The 17,109-nt window shown below is 46.7% G+C and overlaps 1 protein-coding gene across 1 annotated transcript in view; it reads right to left on the bottom strand.

Moving 5' to 3' along the window:
- Positions 1–17,109, bottom strand: part of Sdk1 (sidekick cell adhesion molecule 1) — a 976,484-nt gene that overhangs the window by 251,526 nt on the left and 707,849 nt on the right. Inside the window, exons 8-13 of the mRNA XM_031338568.1 lie at positions 16,819–16,902; positions 12,273–12,467; positions 10,465–10,581; positions 9,209–9,376; positions 6,137–6,239; positions 2,837–3,013 (exon numbers count right to left, since the gene is read on the bottom strand). Of these exons, the coding sequence (XP_031194428.1) occupies positions 2,837–3,013; positions 6,137–6,239; positions 9,209–9,376; positions 10,465–10,581; positions 12,273–12,467; positions 16,819–16,902 (844 nt within the window). The remainder of the gene's footprint in view (positions 1–2,836; positions 3,014–6,136; positions 6,240–9,208; positions 9,377–10,464; positions 10,582–12,272; positions 12,468–16,818; positions 16,903–17,109) is intronic.

Raw genomic sequence — 17,109 nt, 5'->3', positions numbered from 1 at the left:
GAATGCTAAAGGATACATAAGCAGGAGCCCATGAGGAACACCAGCAGGGGACACACACTGCACCATGGAGGACAGGTCAGGACTAAGAGAGCTTAGGAGTTTCAGGGGGTGTCGAGGAGACCCTGGATGCCCAAAGCCAAATAGGCCCCAAGGCTGCTCTTAAGGTCTATACCACACTGCATACACATCACACACACAGTTCATTCAGGTTCATCATGGCTAATGTGAGTGACTTTGCTCTTCAGGGATGTCTAAGGAGAATTAGAGTCACACTGGAGAGAAGCAAAGAAAAGGTAGAATGGAACTGTTTCAGCCTCAGAATGTGCACAAGGGCTTTCTAGACTGGGTGCGACACATCATTAAGTACCTCTCCCCATGTGTGTGTGCATGGTGTGTGTGTGTATGTGTGTGTGTGATGTGTATGCAGTGTGGTGTGGTATGTGTGTGTGGTGTGGTATGTGTGTATGGTGTGGTATGTGTGTATTATGTGTATGTAGTGGGGTATGTGTGTTATGTATGTGGTATGGTATGTGTGTGTGTGTGTGGTGTGGTATGTGTGTATTTTGTGTGTATATGTGTGGTATGTGTGTGTGGTGTGTGTATAGATGTGGTGTGTGTGTCTGTGGTATTTGTATGTTGTATATATGTGTGTGTTGTGTCTGTGTGGTGTGTGTGTTATGTATGTGTTGTATGTGTGTGTCTGTGTTGTGTGTATACATGTGCTATATGTGTGATGTGTGGGTATGGTGTTGTATTGTGTGTTGTGTTGTATGTGTTACGTGTATGTATATGTGTGCTATGTGTGCTATGTGTGTGTATGTGTGGTGTGTGTGTCTGTGTCTGTGAGCTCATGTGCTCACACATGAAAGTTAGGGGTTGACATCAGGTATCTCCCTCCATTGTTTTCTCCCTCATTATTTGAGACAGCATCTATTACTTAACCTGCACTAGCCAATTCTGATAGTCTGGCCAGCAAGCCTTGGTGATCCACTTGTCTGTGCCTCCCTAGTGCTGGGATTATAGGTATCCATTGTTGTTACACATTCAAACTCTGTGTGCATGCATGCATGCACAGCAAGTGTTCCTATGGAGCTACATCCTAGCTCCATCATTAAACTTTCATCTTTTGTATCTTTTATGTGTGTGTATGTGCGTGTGCCTTATGTGTGTGGGTGCTGGCAGAGGTCAGAAGAGGGTGCCAGATCCCCTAGAGCTGGAGTTTACAGGCTGTCCTGAGATCCCCAATGTTGGGGCTAAGATCTGAACTCCAGTCCTCCGCAAGAGCTGCCAGTGCTTTTCACTGCTGAGCCATCTCTCCAGCATAGTCATCGATCTTTTAAATTCCTCTGACTTGGAGAGCTCTCATTTGCTCATTCTTGAGAGTGCATGGGACACACACAGAGGCCTGGCTTGACTCTCTGCAGGTACTCTTTTCACTCCTAATCCCTTCAGCAGACACTGGGGATTCAAAGACAAATGAGACTCGGTTGGATGCAAAGTGTTCGGATGCTATTTTTAGGGGATGCTTTCTTTCTATTCAGAATCCGTCCTGCATCAAGGTGGGCAGAACTGAAAGAAAAGCCTCTCAGTTGCCTTCTGTAGGCCCAGCATGCCCCGCAGTGGATGGGATGGATGGGCAGATGTGCATCAGACACCAGATCCTGTCTTAGCAACTGTGAAACTTCGATTGTCTCTTTGCAGGTTGTATTTTTCTGTTTCTGTGCTCTGGGATTGTCTGGGAGGGCACATTCTTTTATAAAGCAAATAAATACATGTTGAAAAAGTAGACACTGCCAGCATGCCTTTTGGCTTCCTGCTCTGTGAGCAGAGAGGGAGACGAGGAAATAGAGGGGCACCAAGTCTATCAATGGCTCACCCTTGAGCCTAAGACCCACAGATAGGTCTAGATCGGAAACAACGTGACAGTGCTCTTAAGGATTGTGACAGTCTTAGTGGGAGGTATCATCTGGGGATGACTTCACTTGGAGGCCTAGTTGGCTGCTTGGCTCTGAACTTCTGGTGACCTGACATTGTCACCACTCAGAAACTCTGATGGGCAATCACATAGAACTCATCCCGACATAATGGCAATGAGGTAGACAACGTTCATGACATGTGTATGTGCAGGGATATGAAGGATTCATGGGGATGATGACCTATGAGCACACCATCTATGTAAGAATGAAACATTTTAATTTTGAAGCCACATAAAGAATGAGACCATGGGGTTTGGGGAAAGGTGCAGGCATGGTGGGGATATAAAGGAAGAAAGAAGGAAGGAGGAAGGGAGGAAGGGAGGAAGGGAGGAAGGGAGGAAGGGAGGAAGGGAGGAAGGACTGAGCCCATAGCTCAGTTGGTAAAGTGCTTGTCTTACAACCATGAAGACATGAGTTTGATCCCTGGAACCTGAACAACAATGTTACCCATTGTGGCACATGTTTGTAATTGCAGTATTGTAGAAGTAGAGGCAGGCAGATTTCTGGGGTTCCCTGGTCAGCCAGAATAGCCATATCAGAAAGTTCCAGATAAAAATAAGAGACCCCGTCTCAAACAAACAAGGTGTACAGCTCCTGAGAAATGATATCTAAGGTTGACCTCTAGCCTCCACACCACCCAGTCCTATCCCCCACATATGTACATGCACCTCTCCAACACACACACACACACACACACACACACACACAGAGACGGTGAAAAAGAAAAGACCTTGCCCTCATACATGGCTGAATGGCGGGCTGTGCTGGCCTCAGGCTGATGGTGTGGGACAGCATGCACGCAGCCATGAGTCAAGGGTGGTCATGTGGAAGTCTGGAGACGGAAGAGGCTTGCTACTCACATCACTTCCAGCCTTGCTGTTCGGGAGTCGCTCCCTCCCTCGGATATGATTTCACAGGTGTAGTCACCGATGTCCCCTGACCACGTCTGGCTAATGACAAGCGACCCGTCCTTCTCCACCACAATTCTGGAGCTGCTGGATGCTGTGATGACCGCATTGTCCTTTTTCCAAACATAGCTGTAGACCAAGCAGAGGGTTGATCACAAAACCCACAGGAGCAGGATCCCCACCCCTTCCCTGATAGTGAGGCACAAGCAGTTGGCGAACTGTACAGCACAGTAAAAGTTACACAGTTAAACTTTTAAAAAAGAAATCGTTTGTTGCTGGAGAGATAGCTCAGTGGTTAAGAGTGTGTCCTGCCCTTCCAGATGACTCAAGTTTGGTTCCCAGCACCCAAGTCAGGTAGGTGGCTCACAACCTAGAATTCCAGCTATGAGGATCTGACACCTTCCTCTGGCCTCTGTGGACAACAGCAAACATGTAGCATACATTCACACAAATACACAGAGAGAGAGAGAGAGAGATAAATAGAAATAAATCTTTTAAAAAGGCGAGTTTTACGGTGAGGTGGGGCCAGGCAGATATCTCATATAACCTACAAAAGCTGATGGATGCTTTGGTGACTAAAGCTGGGCAGTGGTGGCTGGGGGAGATCGCTTAGTTGGTGTTTGCCTGTCATTCAAAAAGGACCTCAGTTTAATTCCCAGAATCCGCATGAAAAGTCTGGGGATGGTCCCACACTAGTAACCTCAGCACTAGGGAGGCAAAATCAGGTAGATCCCAGGAGCTTGCTGGTCCCCAAACCAAAAATGAAGGACCCTGTCTCAAAACAAGGTGGAGGACTGGGATAATGGCTCAGTCTGCACAAGCATTAAGACTAGAATTCAGGTCTCTGGCACCTACATAAAAGATGAGTGGGTATGGTAGCCCAACTGTCTATACACCAGGCACTCAGAGGAAAAGAAGGGATCCCCAGAGCAAGCTGGCTGGTAGACCAGCTGAATTTGGGTTTAACAAGAGACCTTGTCTCTGTAAGTAAAGTGGAGATCCATCAAAGGCATTCACCTCTGATCTCCCCATGCATGTGCAAGTAGGTACACACATTTGCACTTGTATATGCCTGTGCACATGGGAACACACACACACACACACACACACACACACACTTGTATACAAGTGCACCACAGATGTACCACCCCCAACACACACACACACACAGAACAAACGAAATCCCCAAAGAGGACATGAAGATGACTGTGAATATCTGTCTGAGTATGTGTCTGGGAGACAGGGACGCTGTGGGTCAGACCTGTCTCTTACTGAACTGAGCCTGCCTAGCTCTCAATGCTTAGGACCCCAGAGAGGAACTCCCAGCTCCCGAGCAAAGCTGAATGCATCTCATGACCGCTAAAGCCCACCACACTGTGGTGCGGGCTGTCTCTGACGCTACCTTTCTTCCTTGTTTAATCTTTATGGCCATCTTGGCACATTTTTCTTTTCTAATATAGATTCAATTAAGAGCCTGTCCAGTACTAAATGTCCCTGGGAGAGGCACTACTGATGGCTGGATTGATGAAAGTTCTGCTTTTCTTTATTAGAAGAATTTGCTCACATTTTCAAAATGTGCCAGCCCTTGCTGCCCCATGTATTCACAGTACAGATTTTCGTGAATTGGTCCTGGGAGGTCACCCCACAACACAAGAAACAACAGTAAAACGTTCATTTGAAGAGAAAGGATAATTGTCCTGAATAATCTGGGTCCCCCCCATAGTGGGGACATCCCAAGCCCTTTACAGAAAGGGGGGTTTCTTCCACTGACCTCATGAAGTGCTGCAAAGGGGTCATCCAACCGGATGCCTCTGAGCTCTTGGAACGTGTCCTGCTGCCTTTACAATGACTGGATTTTTCTCTAGGTGTGGATGAGATCTCTGGGTAGGACTCCCAGGATTCCCTCAGGAACCTTTAACATTTTGTTTCCTATTCGTTTCTTTGGTTTTTGCATTTGCTGGAATACAACCATATTCCAGCCCTAGAGACTCTGGAGGGTCAGGCGGGGAGGGAGAAATGGCTGGTTTGCAAATACCTGCACTGAAAGGGCAGAGGAGGGTCAAGTGTCGAAACCCAGTCCTCAGTGCATGCTTCAAGAGCCATCCCCTCTGCTCAGTGTGAACTCCAATTCCATCCTTGTGGCTGAGTGCAGCCTTTTACAACTAAGGTAGGGTGACTATGCTGTGGGAGGTTTCTCTCTCCTTCCATCGCCCCGTCCCACCTGATTTATTTTCAGGGTTGAGTCTGAAAAGTTACAACTCTCCTGTTCCCTGAGACAGAGCTCACTGCTGAGGGCCACCTGTCTGCAGCCCGGCCTTGCTTACCCAAAGTGGCCTGGTTTTGAACTTTGTTTTGGCTTCGAGACAGGGTCTTGTCGTGTAGGCCTCAATGTCTTGGAACTTGCTATGTAGACCAGGCTGGCTTCCAACTCACAGAGATTCCCCTGCCTCTGCCTCCCTCCCCAGTGCTGGGATTAAAGGCACATGCCCCCATGCCCACCTTGTTCTTGTTTTTGTTTTGAGACAATGATTCCTGTCATGAATCAGTGTTTCTAAGGACAGCTTTCCATTTCTGACCCTCCTGTTTTCACCTCCGATGTGCTGGGATTACAGGCACATGCCCCAATGCCCAGTGTATGCAGTGTGAGGGATGGAACCCAGGGCTTCACACATGCTAGATGAGCACTCTATCACTGAGCCACACACCCAGCCCAAGTGTCACAGTTATCACGAGCAGCTTCCAGTCTACGTGATGTCCCACATGGCATTTGGAGAATTTCCAAGTCTCCTGGCTCCCTCCTCTGCCCACATTTCCCTTTTACTGCCTTGGGTGCCTGCATACCTTCCTTCTCCCTGCCATACAGAAAAACTGTCCTTGCAGGATAGAAAACTCCCCCTGAGCATTGCAGAGCCTCCATGTCAACACCACTGAAATCCTATTCCATCCCTCTGGATTTTTGTCTCATTAAGTATCAGCCCCTGACAAGTGCGTTTTACAGACAGTGTATTAACCTTGGCAGGAAAATCACAAAAAGCTGTATTGAAGCCACGGAGTAGAGCATAGCCCACTGTAAATAATACATAAGTCTGGAACGGGAGACGGATTCCTGTGATTAACGATGGAGCTCGCCAATGGGAGATGCCATCATCAGAGGTCTGCTGCTAAAATCAAAGACCCCCCCCCAAACTCTCCCTTCCCCATTAACTCAAGGAATCTTAACCAGTCCTAAAGAACAAGAACAGTGTGAGCGACCGGAGAGAGGTCCGAGGGTCGTGGGTAGCTCCGCAGCACAGGGTGGCAGTCGTCCCCTTAATCACCACGCGGTCCTCTGGAGGGTGAACGATGGACGTTCGATCTGAAACAACACAAGTCACAGCTGGATGAAGTCAGCAGTGTGTGAGCCTGTGCCCTTAGGGATAATGAATTGGTCATCTGACATCAAAGCCTCCAAATTCTCTCTCATCTTGGCAAAAAAAAATGGGTGTAAATGGAATCGCTCAGCAATGTTCAGGGAATGGGAAAACAAGCCTTTCTGTGTGGCAGCAGAGCCAGTTAATATATCAACTCCCAAGTCATCCCTGATCTCCAAACTCCCCAGAACAGCTAGAGACAAAGACTGTGTACAAACGTTTAGAGTCTGGACTCTTCGGACTGTCTCTCTCTGTGTCTTTTGTGGATGTGTAAGGACTACTGGTCAATCTCAGAGGTTGCTCCTCTGAAACTGTCTACCTTGTGTTTCTGAAAGGGCCTCTCACTGGCCTGGAAGTCACAAAGTAGGGTAGGCTTGCTGGCCAGTGAGCTCCTAGTATCTGCCTGCCTCTCTCTCTCAAGTCCTAGGATGACAGGCATGCATGGGCTGTCACTCCCAGCTCTTCTGTGTGGGTTCTGAGGATCAATCTCAGGCCCTCAAGCTTGCAGGTTAAGCACTGAACTGCCTGAGCTGTCTCTCCAGCCTAAAGTCTGGATTTTTAAAGCAGGAGTGGAGATGGTGGCTGAGGCAAGAGGATCACAGATTCAAGGCCAGCTTGGGCTATGGAGTGAGTTCATACCCTGCAAATTACAGGCTAAGTTTAAGAGCAGTCTAGGAAACATTATGAGACCCTATTTCAAAAAAAGAGGTAAAAAAAAAAAAGGGCTGGGATGTGGCGTGGTGTTAGAAGTCCTAGGTTTAATCAACGGTATTATAAATGAAAACATAAATAAATAGATAGCAGATAAATAAAATTTATATTCTTCACTAAGTTAATTATTGTCTTAAAATTTTCTAGTATTCACACAGTACCCTGTGACATTGGAAGTCACTTTTATTTGTGTTAATCAAAAGAGCAAACCTGTGATGGCTGTTGTCATAGATCCTAACACTTGAGCATGAGCACAGATGCCCAGGCCTACTGCGAGTTGCCTAGGACCATACTGCTGGTGAGAGACAGAGCCTATTGACTGCCTCACCTCTGAGGACCCCAGAACCCACTGCTGCTGCTGCTGCTGCAGATGCCAGCTTCCCCACAGTCAGCCACACACAAGCCAGGGGATCCCACTCTAGTACCACACCCAGAAATAGAACTTGTGAGTCCCAAGGCTTTCCAGGCCCAGCATACTGACCTGCCTGCCTATGAAAGGGCACGTGACTAGCACAGATAGCTAGACTGAGAAACCTGGGTAAGTCTACTGGGCACTGTGCTGACTGAGTGTCGCTTAGCATGGTCCTAACTTTGATCCTCAGCAACCCAAAGAAGTTTCAGGAACATGACCTACGGAGAGTCAGACCTCATTATTTCCTTTTCCACAAGTTTGTGAATGTGAAGCTAATGTTCCCCCTTACATCAGACCTGCTTGACTCCAACCTCCAAACATAACGAAGCCTCTGTTTTAGTATTTCGCCAATATTGTAAGAATTTAAATAAGTTTAAAAATAAAACCTCTTGATGTTTTGAGAATACCCAATAAAACATTTTTAAAGGGTTATTTGGGGCTGGAGAGATGGTTCAGTGGTTAAGCATGCATATTGTTCTTACAAAGCACTGAGTTCAGTTCCCATCACCCATGTGAACTGCCCATAATTCCAGTTTCAGAGAATTGAAAGCCCTCTTCCAGCTTCTGTGGACACCTATACTCATGTACATATCCTCTACACCACCCATTCCTGCCCCCAGGCATACATATAATTGAAAAAATATCAAAAAATTCCATTAAAAGGGTCATTTATCAAAATGTACAGTGATGGTATGAGAGAATATGCCAGATATGAGTAAAAGTGGGTTTTTGTGTGTGTGTGGTCATGTGTGTGCATGTGTGTACATGTGTGTATGTGTATGTATGTGTCTTTAGAACCAACTGCATCTTCACATATTACTTGAGTGAGTTTGAACTTTCTCTTTCACCAGAGACCCTTAAAGAGATTTTCAGTGTGTGCCGGCTTCTTCCGTTTGAAAAATGAGCTACTAGTAAAGTGGACAGGAGTAATGGGAGGAAAGAGCACTTATACACTAGAGGCAGGGGACATTTGGTGTTCGAATTGTCATGTTACAGAAAGCAATTCTTTCTGTACTTCAAGAACCAGTGACCTACTACACTGAGGTTGGCAAAAGCTGGAGGAACAAAGGATGTTGTCACTGTTTGCTTCTACTATACAAGAAATATTCTTTTTAAATGCAGTTATACATCAGATGGTATAGGAAAAATATTTTCTGTTGTGTGTGCACATATGGTCCTGTGTGTTTGTGCACATGTATGTGTATGTGTGCATGTGGAGGCCATTTTATTTCACAAGACAGAGTCTCTTGCTATACCTGGAGATGTACCCAGAGATGTACAAGATGAAACTGGCTGCCCAGTGAGCCCCCAGCACCCTCTTGTCTTTGTTTCTATAGCATTGGGGTTACGAGTGTGTGCCTGATTTTATGTGGGTGCTGGGGATCAAACTCATAATTGCAGACCAAGGATCTTATTGATGGAGCAATCTCCTTAGACTTCTAAATACTTTCTTTAGGCTATCAATGATTAATTCAATTTTCTTATAAAATTAATCAAAACATTACTTTAGCTATTCCAGCCAACTGGGTATAATAAGTCTACTGATTTTAAAAAGTCGATCTGTTATGGCTCTTGAAATAGACCCAGTGAATCTCTGGATATGTCTCCTAATTATTCTTTCAGAAACAGAAAATTTAATTACTCAACAGATTTCTATAAATTAGTTGTAAAAATAATCACTTTCTTTGGATTAAGTGAGAAAAATCTAAGGAGGTATTGATATCCCTGGGACACAGATCATGCAGAGACAAGAGCGGGATTCACAGTAGGTTCTCAGAGAACGGTCCTTACTCCACACGGTGAGCATGGCAGAGGCATTCACAGAGGCCTCCGTGTTGGCTGCATAGCAGGTGTAGTTGCCGGCATCCTGGATGAAGACAGGAGCTATCCTCAGCCCCCCGGACTCCAGCAGCATGAACCTAGGAATCCGGACAGAGCCACTGGCCAGAATGTGGTTCCCTGAGGAGCAAAAGAGAGGAACGTTAGAAGCACAGCCTCTGGTAGGGAAGGATGAGGGAAGACCGCGGCTGGAAGGAGAATACTCCGCGCAAAGGGAGCATCCTGGGTGCAAAACGGCTGAAGCAGTTTTCCCATCACTGAGGGGATCATGAATACCAGGAACATGCTATTCCCTGGCACTGTGAGATTCTGTTAAACAGATTATGATCAGTGTATGGAATCCTTGCCTTGGGTGTTTGCTTCTCCTGTTTACCTCACATCCAGGGCTTAATATCTTGAGGACCCCAGAGGGCAGATGGCCCTCGTGGAGGGCTTATGTAGAGGACAGCCATATTTACACAGTTATTACTACCCTTTTTAACTCCCTGTGACTTTGATAATTTAAAAAACATTGTAGGTGTGTACGGCAGTGATTCTCAACCTTCCTAATGCTGTGACCCTTTAATACAGTTCGTCATGTAGTGGTGACCCTCGACTATAAAATTATTTTTGTTGCTACTTCATAACTGCAATTTCGTTACTGTTATAAATCATAAGGTAAAGGTCTGTGTTTCCTATTGGCTGTAAGCCCCTATAAAAAGATCAATTGAGTACTCAAAGGGGTCGCGACCCACAGGTTGAGAACCACTGTCGTACAGGTTGCATATTATATTTGTGTGTGGGTGTATGTGCGCATGTGTATATGCACAGGTTCACACGTAAATGGTGGGCATATATGTAGAGGCTGTCTTTTTTTTTTTTTTGAGACAAGGTGTATGGCTGAGAATTGGAGTTCACAGACTGGGCTGGGCTAGACCATCTGGCCAACAAGCCCCCAGGACCTCCTGTCTCTGCCTCTCCTGTTCCAGGTTGACAGGCACACAGCTTTGCACGGATACAGCCGGTACACAGGGGTGCTGGGGACCCCAGCTCCCAAGTTTTCTAGGAGCCTGGGCTCACCTGTCTTACACTGCACCCTGACATCTAGTTCCTGTCAGAGGTATTCAGTAAATGTTACTCAATCTTCCCTCAGTGACTGAGAAGGGGAAAAATGCAGCCAACATTACAGTGTTTTCCACAGCAGCCATGGCCGCTGCAGAGCCACCTGCCTCTCTTCCACGTGATGGCGGGTTTGGGAGCCCCGGACACCTCACACCTCAGGACAGCCGTCATCCCGTCAGTAACCGTAGTGTCCACTGGACGCTGGGTGAAGGCAGGAGCAATATCTGTGTGGGGAAGGGAGGAGGTAACAGTACGATGTGGCACCACCTCTGAGAAGCCTGCCTGGGAGTCACCCAGAACATGCAGGACCAATCAGAGGGAAGGATATTACATCAAACCAGACCTCGTAGGACCAATCAGAGGGAAGGATACTATGTCAAAACCAGTAGTCATTCTGGAGTGGCTCCAATCCTGTGTTATTCAACACCCAGGAATCACCTGTTAGTGTTTAGTGTCTATAGCGAAGTAGAAGCCCCCTGTGAAGTTACGGGGGCCCCAGGAAGCACGTTTATCTACAGAAACCAACTGTCTCTGTACTTTAGGTGACAGACTGTGCCAACTACAGGATGATACATCCACACTTCTGGGAGCATTCTGAAAGCTGAAATACATGTTTAAGGACTCCTGTTCCATGCTGTGGCTTCTTTTTATATGTGGGGACAGGCAGGCAGTATGATGGCTGCGCAATCCTGCGTAAAAAGAATACGACAGGGGCATGCTGGGATAAAATGCAGCCTGTGTACCCATGTTTTCCAGACTAGGCACCTGGCCCTTTTCTACAAGATAGAAAAAGTTGTTGTTGTTGGCGATAGTGATTCAGATACCCTCCATACACTCCCATACCCTCCTGCACAGGCATGTATTCTGTGCTACGTAGATGTGATATAGACCATGCCCCCTAAAGTCAACAACATCTACTACCAGAGCCCTCAAGGAAAACAAAACAAACCCAGAAACAACCCCAAACTATCTGCTCATCTCTGCCTCAGAACACCCTGGCCACTGCTGAAAGGTAGGTTTTAAATAATTCTAATGGATGCAAATTCAGTTCCTGGCATCAAAACCCAGTATTATTTCTACTGTTCAGAGCAAGATTGGTTTCCAGTGCTCTGGTGTGGAGGACAAATGTAACTCCTGGCACGGGGGTCAAGGACAGTGACCTCCAAGTTTACCAAAATACACACATGCAGTTTAGGAACCTGGCCATTTCTTCACACACTACAGGGAGCCACCAGTCCCATGCACACACGCACACACGCACACACACACACACACACACACACACACACACACATGCATGCATGGCCACACTCCTCAGTGGTGCTTACATCTGCAATATCAGCACTTTGCCACTAAAAGGGCAAACTTGAAAGGTGCAATTCTGTAACCGCTAAATTCCATTTCATTTCAGAAGAACAATGTTACAGCTGCGGGAGATTAGAAAGAAAACCCCACACATACAGTGAGAACCTGTACTTTTATTTTATTTTTTCAAAGACAGGGTACCATGGTATTTCTGCTAATGGGATAATAAAAGAAGCCCACAAAAGAACTATAATTGTTCAATAAAACTAAAGTAGAGAATGAATTTTTTTTTAATGGAGAAAAAAGGATCAAAAGGCAAAGATTAGTAGTACACTATACAGTCTTCCTGATTCTGTCCAGAGGGGGAGAAAATGGAAATATTTTTCTACTTGTCTAAAAAGGGAAGTTTTTTTTTTTTTTTTTGACAACTCAACCTCAAAGAGTAAAGCTTGCAGGTGTGCCTAGGGCATGGCTCTCCTTAGCTCACTGCTCATCCATCATAGGGCCCTTTCCTTTCACCTCAAGAGCTGACAGGATGCTACTACCACCCTGTGTCTGGGCAGAGGCGGCAGCTCTGTCTGATCCGAAGGTTGGCCATACTGTTACTTACTGGTCACATCCAGGTAAGTGTGAGTCTGGATCTCTCCTCCTTCATTACTGGCGAAGCACTGGAAGATTCCGGAGTCTTCTGGACTCAACTTCTGAATGTGGAGGCCTCCGCTGGGGAGAACTTTATACCTAGGGTTCTGGAGCTTGCTGAGGGGTATAGCATCTTTGTACCACTGGAGGGTGGGAAGAGGAACCCCTGGAGAGGAACAGAGAGGAACATTGCATGCACTCCAGGAGGTCTCTGTAGGTGGGTAAAGACTAAATGTCTTCTGAAGCAATCTTCTCATACCACATCCTATCTATTGGGGACACGCCCCTCGTCTGACCTGAAGAAACCCACACTAAGAGGTCTGAAGAGGAAGAAGGAATAAAGCAAGGGCCAGGGGTCCTCCCCATGCTCACCTGAGGATTCCAGGTTTTCACTCATTTAGAGAGTTCAACTGTAACTGCCCTTGAATTTAGGATAGGATTGATGTCTCTGATTCTGTCCCTGCTTGGAAGTCTGGTCCAGGGTCATTGGGAGTTTCTAGATTGGGTAGATCCAAGTGGGAAGAACCCACCCTTATTGGGGGTAGCACCATTACATGGGTTGGGGCCCTTAACTGAACACAAATGAGCAAGTGAGCTGAGTACCAGCATTCACCTCTTTCCACAGCTTGACTGTAGATACAATGTGACCATTAGTTCCTGATGCTCTACATCCCTGTCATGAGGAACTGAACTCTCACGCTGTTAGATACTTAGTCACATCAATGAAACAGGTCGCTAATATAACTTCAGAGGCAGTGAAGATTGGGCAGGTTTATATGTAAACCTCTTGCCAGGCACTTAGCAAGGGCTCTGTGGATAGTGTGGGTACTCATTACTACAGTCAATAACAAAGCTCTCCACCTCAAACGCTGCCTCATCCAATGAGCTGATGGATATCAATGGCCTTAAGGAAAGTTTGTATTGCTGGGGGAGTGACTTACAAGCCTTAGGGACACCCCGATTAAAGGAGGTGAGAACATGTGAAGTGTCAGCTTGTGGACACTGAAAAACTTGCTCTGTCCCTAAGATCCTTATGACGACAGGAAGTAGGGGTATAGGAGGCCCTGTACCTGTACCCCAAGAGCGGAGTAAGCTGACAACACAGCAGGGTACTAGAATAAAGGACTAGAGGACCAGATGGGCTCAAAACCCAGATCCCTGCCTAGTTTCCCCTCCCTTGTGTGTGGTATCTCAGTGAGAAACAAGGCCTGGCTTCCACGGTGGACATTAAGACAGGCTTACATAAACTAGGTGGTATATGGAGGGGACTGCCTGCAGCCTAAGTAGCACGTGTGGACTTCTGAAGCTTTTCTTTGCCATGGCAGAAGTCAGTTCACATAGCCCAGGGCTGGTGGACAATAGCATTTCAGTGCCTGGGAAAACCCACTCTCTTAGGGGACACATAGGCCCTCCACTCAAACCTGTGCAGGGCTAGGGGAAGACAGCTTCCTGGGGAATATCTCTGCTCTTCCCTAAGTCCAAGAGGATAACACCCACCCAGAAAGCAAAAACTAGGTGTGCAAGAGGCTCCACAGAGAACCAGCCCAAACCCACATGACATAACAAACTCCAGAAAGGCAACTTCCTCCTCCATGGGAACCCGAGGAGGTACAAAGAGTTAGTTCTAGAGTTTAGATGCCTTTGTCCCTCAGTTTCCTTAGATAAAAATGATTATTTTTTTGGTTGGATCTGAGACAAATCTTGCTTCACAGCTAGGCTGGCCTTCTTGCTTCTGCCTCCTAAGTGCTGGGATTACAGGCACGTGCCTCCAGGCCTGGCATCATAAAATGGATTAAAGTTTTAAAGAGCACATTTTGCCAGGATTCTATAAGGCTTACTCAGACCCCTGACTTGATCTCAGTGTACGTGGGTGTAGAAGGCCCATTTGAATGAATAGAGCTAATGTCGGGAGCATTTCCAGATGATGTGTTCTCGGGCAGTCCTTTCCCTTAATTACGTTTCCTGTCACCTCTCATTAAATCAGGACAACTTTTTAAAATCCATTTCAAGGTAAAAGCATATACAATTCATGTAAAACCTCATAATGGTGATTACATGATGTAGCTCTCACAGGGTACCCCTCCAGCCCCACCTCCCCTGTGGTTTGTCTCATTGCCAAAGTTAAGGGAAAGCTGTAAATCTCATGACGGCAGAGCAATGTGGGGAAGACCTGTTCAATACACATTTACAAGTCTGTGCTTAACGGTTTATCCTGCAGGAATTATGTGAAGAAGAGAGCCTTCTCCTGTCAGAGGGAGAATGTTGAGATTATCATTTACTGAAAAATAATAGTTACTACATGGGAGGGAGGGTGGGTGTGTTCCCATTAGGGGCAATTTAGTGTCAAGTGGGGACCGGAGGCCCCACAGTAGTAAAGCATGTAGGAGAGAATGCACTCATTTCTAAAATATAGACTTCACATAGCTTCTTATCCTCAGAGCTACACTTTAGAGGCTGCTACACTAGGGGAGAGAGGACAAGGCCATCACAGTACGAAGTGTCTCCACTCAGCATCTGTCCCATCCCTCTCCTGTCCTGCCCTATGGCTGCATTAACAGAGCTGCGGCTGAGGAGAACAGAAACACAGCGTGCTTAGAGAGTGACCATGACGAGGTGACCAAGAGTAGGGACCAGAGTCCACAAGTCCTTTGCCAAAGGGTAGGTTTGATGTAAATCACTGGAAGGGACTTTGGGTCAGAGGCGACTGTGTTTACCAAGAGCTGTTGGGAGTCCCACAGCTCCCATTTCAGAACTGAAGGGTGGGGCTGGTTGAATACAGGGAAGCGGCTCTGCTCTTAGTCCTAGGCATTAGCTCTAGGGGTGGGAGTACGGGAGGGGGAATCTAGTGTCATGGCAGGAACATGTGCTGGGGACTTGTGCTGCATTGCTGAATGGTCCCAGTATTTGGCGAGGAGCTTCTACATGCCAGGCACTTGGTGATAATTTTCCAATATGTAACTTGTTTCATCTTGGAGGCTCTGAGCAGAACACTTAACCGAGCTTTCTCTGATGAAAGGTTTCAACTGTGTGTAGAGAGATAACGTCTCTCTTGTGAAACTGGGACACTCGCTAAACTGGTAGTGTGAGAAATATGTCAGTCTGGTCCATTTTTCAGTATGAGATGCCTTTAAGGTTCATCAGAGGGCCAGAGACAAGCAGGAGGCACAGGTTCCCTGTCGTCCTTAGCTAGCTGCCGATATCTGCTTGTCCAGGTGCTTCCAGTTCATGCTAGGGTAGGAAAGTCACAGGCAGTCAGCCACAGCTCAGAAAAGGAGGGAGTCTCCAGCCCCAGGACATCCATTAGATAAAAGCTTTTTATCCTGAACCAATTGGATGGGGAATTTAGGACAGTTTTCTGCTGCCTTTTCTATAGGCCGATGGCAGACTTAGCAAGGTCATAAAATAAACTGCTTCACATTTGCTACTCTGGATCTCCAGCGCTCTCATTACAAGTGGGGGTCATTGTTTCTCACAAAGCAAAGCTTCCCTTCCAGCTGTTAGTGAGAGGAGGAAAACCATTTTTATGATGCCAGATCTAAACAGACAGGAAAAGAGCCTTTTCATCTATACAGGTCTTGTTAACAGAATGCCTTTTAAAGTAGTAGTAGTGTGTGTGTGTGCGCACGCGTGTGCATGCATGCACACGTGTGCAAGTTTGAGTGTTATTTAACTCCCTGTGAAACCATATGATAAAGTTCATGGACAGGGTAATGGGTACAGTGAGCCATAGGGAGAAGGGCACACTGACTTGTGGAGCATGAGAGCTGCCCCAGAGCTAAAGGGGCAGAAAAGAAGGTAAAGTTCCTGTTCAAGATCATTAATAATGGGGCCTGGGATGTAGCTTAGTCAGCAGAATGCTTGCCTAGCATGTACAAGCCCCAAGTTTCATTCCCAGTACTGCATAAACCATGTGTGGTAGCTCACACCTATAATCCCAGCACTCAGAGGTGGATGCAGGCAGCTCAAGTAAAGTGCTCCAGGTCAGTCTTGGTTGCATAGAAAGTTTGAAGCCAGCCTGGGTTCTCTGAGATCCTGTCTTTAAAAGTCAATTAATTAATTAACTAACTAATAATAAAAAGAACTCTCTTTTTCTTGAAGATGGATGGATGGATGTGGCCCCTGGTCCTTATCATCTGGTGGATGAAGATGGGTTTCCTGAGAGCCGTGGTCTTTGGCGCACATACTCTGGGGAACTCAGACCCTGCGGGGAGTCACAGGGTCTTCTGAGTCCTCTGTCTCTTTGGCAGACAGGGAGTGAGAGCTTTCTTCACTTCTTCCCCCTCTTGAGGGTAAGTAGATATTACATCTTGCCACCCCTGGGGTGTGCTATAGACAAACAAGGAAGCAGGATCTTCACAGTGATGATTTCCTTCAGCAAGGTCACTGGCTGGTTACTGAGTCCCATTGTCCATCATTCCCAGACTTCATGCTCCCTGCCCCCCAGAAGGACTTAAAGGTTGATCTGCATAGTCACGGTCATTGACCACGGGTCCCCATCTGGGACTTCCCATACTCACCCATGGCTCGACATGGGATGTCCACGGTTTCTTCTACTTCCCCTAAAATCCGACTCTCTGGCTCAGCAGTGAAATATGGTGGCTCTTTAAACAAGGAGAAGAAAACAGTCCCTAAGTAAAAGGATGTCATAGTCTTAATGTGGAATGTCCTCCCTAGGTTCATGAGTGTGTGAGCACTCTTGGTTCCCAGATGGCGGGAGTGTGGAGGAAGGTTGGGGAACTTCTAAGAGAGGGAGCCACTGGAGGAAGTGAGCATCTAGGGATGATGGGCTTTGAGGCTTTGTAGCCAGA

This window comes from Mastomys coucha, unplaced genomic scaffold (genome assembly GCF_008632895.1).
Source record: "Mastomys coucha isolate ucsf_1 unplaced genomic scaffold, UCSF_Mcou_1 pScaffold22, whole genome shotgun sequence".
In the NCBI taxonomy this organism is placed as follows: domain Eukaryota; kingdom Metazoa; phylum Chordata; class Mammalia; order Rodentia; family Muridae; genus Mastomys; species Mastomys coucha.
Note: the sequence above shows the minus strand (reverse complement) of the source record. Positions and strands in the feature narration are given on the sequence as shown.